Source organism: Emiliania huxleyi, assembly GCF_000372725.1.
Source record: "Emiliania huxleyi CCMP1516 chromosome Unknown EMIHUscaffold_169, whole genome shotgun sequence".
Taxonomy (NCBI): Eukaryota; Haptophyta; order Isochrysidales; family Noelaerhabdaceae; genus Emiliania; species Emiliania huxleyi.
In genome coordinates, this window is record NW_005200892.1 from 241,426 (window position 1) to 242,653 (window position 1,228).

The 1,228-nt window shown below is 75.3% G+C and overlaps 2 protein-coding genes across 2 annotated transcripts in view; one reads left to right on the top strand and one right to left on the bottom strand.

Moving 5' to 3' along the window:
- The window catches only part of EMIHUDRAFT_231095 (hypothetical protein), a gene marked incomplete at both ends in the record, with an annotated part of 3,306 nt that extends 3,152 nt beyond the window's left edge, over positions 1–154 (top strand). The window contains one exon of the mRNA XM_005784701.1: positions 26–154. Coding sequence (XP_005784758.1) covers positions 26–154 — 129 coding nt within the window. The remainder of the gene's footprint in view (positions 1–25) is intronic.
- A 264-nt stretch (positions 155–418) lies between these two features.
- NAR2 (tentative formate/nitrite transporter) overlaps positions 419–1,228 on the bottom strand; it is a gene marked incomplete at both ends in the record, with an annotated part of 2,080 nt that continues 1,270 nt past the window's right edge. The window contains 3 exons of the mRNA XM_005784702.1: positions 419–455; positions 724–885; positions 928–1,088. Of these exons, the coding sequence (XP_005784759.1) occupies positions 419–455; positions 724–885; positions 928–1,088 (360 nt within the window). The remainder of the gene's footprint in view (positions 456–723; positions 886–927; positions 1,089–1,228) is intronic.

Below are 1,228 nucleotides of genomic sequence, written 5' to 3' on the forward strand. Positions count from 1 at the left end.
CTCAACCTACCTGCTGGTCGAGCAGCCGCCGCTCAGTGCGCAACCAGCGTCCGTGTACCGCGACGACATGGGCTGCGACCCCATCGAACCGAGCGGGCGACAGGGGTGCGTCTGCCACGTGCCGATGGACGAAGCCGCCTCGAACGGCCAGTGACAACGTGGGCCGGAGCCGGCGGCGACGACCAGGGCAGAGGCACTGGCGGCGGCAGCGGGCGGGCCATGGGCGCCGCCCCAGCGCCGGCCGCGGTGCCTCCCATCACTGCGCCGGGCGTGACGCCGAGCAGCGCCGAGGAGGAGCCCGCCAGGAAAGTGCGGCACTGGCGCTGCAGCGACGCGTTGCGTACGTCGAGCTCGCGTAGCTTGGCCGCCGACGACTCGAATGCCTCCGAGAAGAGGTCGCTCCTGTGGCACAAGGGCGTCACGGTGGGAGACGAGAGGCCGTGCGGGCTGGCACCCTTCGCCCTGGCGGCGGCGCACCCTGGCGTGTACTCGGTGCCGCCTCCGCCCGCCGGCGGCCGAAGCGCGGCCGGCTCGGCCGGCGGCGGGGCCGGTGGCTGGGCCGCCGTCTCGTAGCCGCCGCCCCTGCCGCAGCCGGCAGCAGCGGGCCGCCACGAAGGCGTGAAACGGGGTGGCGCGGACGGCACCGCCGACGGCGCCGGCAGCGGCGGGGCGCGCGGCGCTGCCGGCGGGCCGCCGGTGGCGACGGCGACCTCGCGCCGCAACGCCTCCGTCTCGTTGAGCAAATGCGATGCGCGCTGCCGCTCGTCGACCAACGCGGCCTCGAGCGCCGCCGCCCCGTCCTCGGCCCTGCGCACCGCGGCGAGCGACTCCTCGAGCTGCGCGTGCGTCGCGGCCAGCTGCTGCTGGTACTCCTCCGCCACGCGCCTGCGGGACGTGTCCTCGAGGTGTCGCGGACGTGTCATGGACAGCTGCCGCTGGTGCTCCTCTGCCACGCGCCGCGTCTGCTCCCTCGCCTTGCGCACCGCCTGCGACGCGGCCTCCTGCGCCTCCCGCGCCGCCGCCCGCTGCTCGCCAACCTCGAGGGCTGACCGCTGCAGCGAGGCTCGGCTCTCCTCCTCGCGCATGGCCTGAGGCAGCGAGCCAGGCGGGGGGGGGGAGGTCATGAGCAGAAGCCGCGCGAGGCCAAGAGCCAGGGCCATGGCAAGGGCGGCCAGGGTGATGGCTATGGCGATGCGATGGCGATGGCGATGGCTCGCCGTGGCGGTCT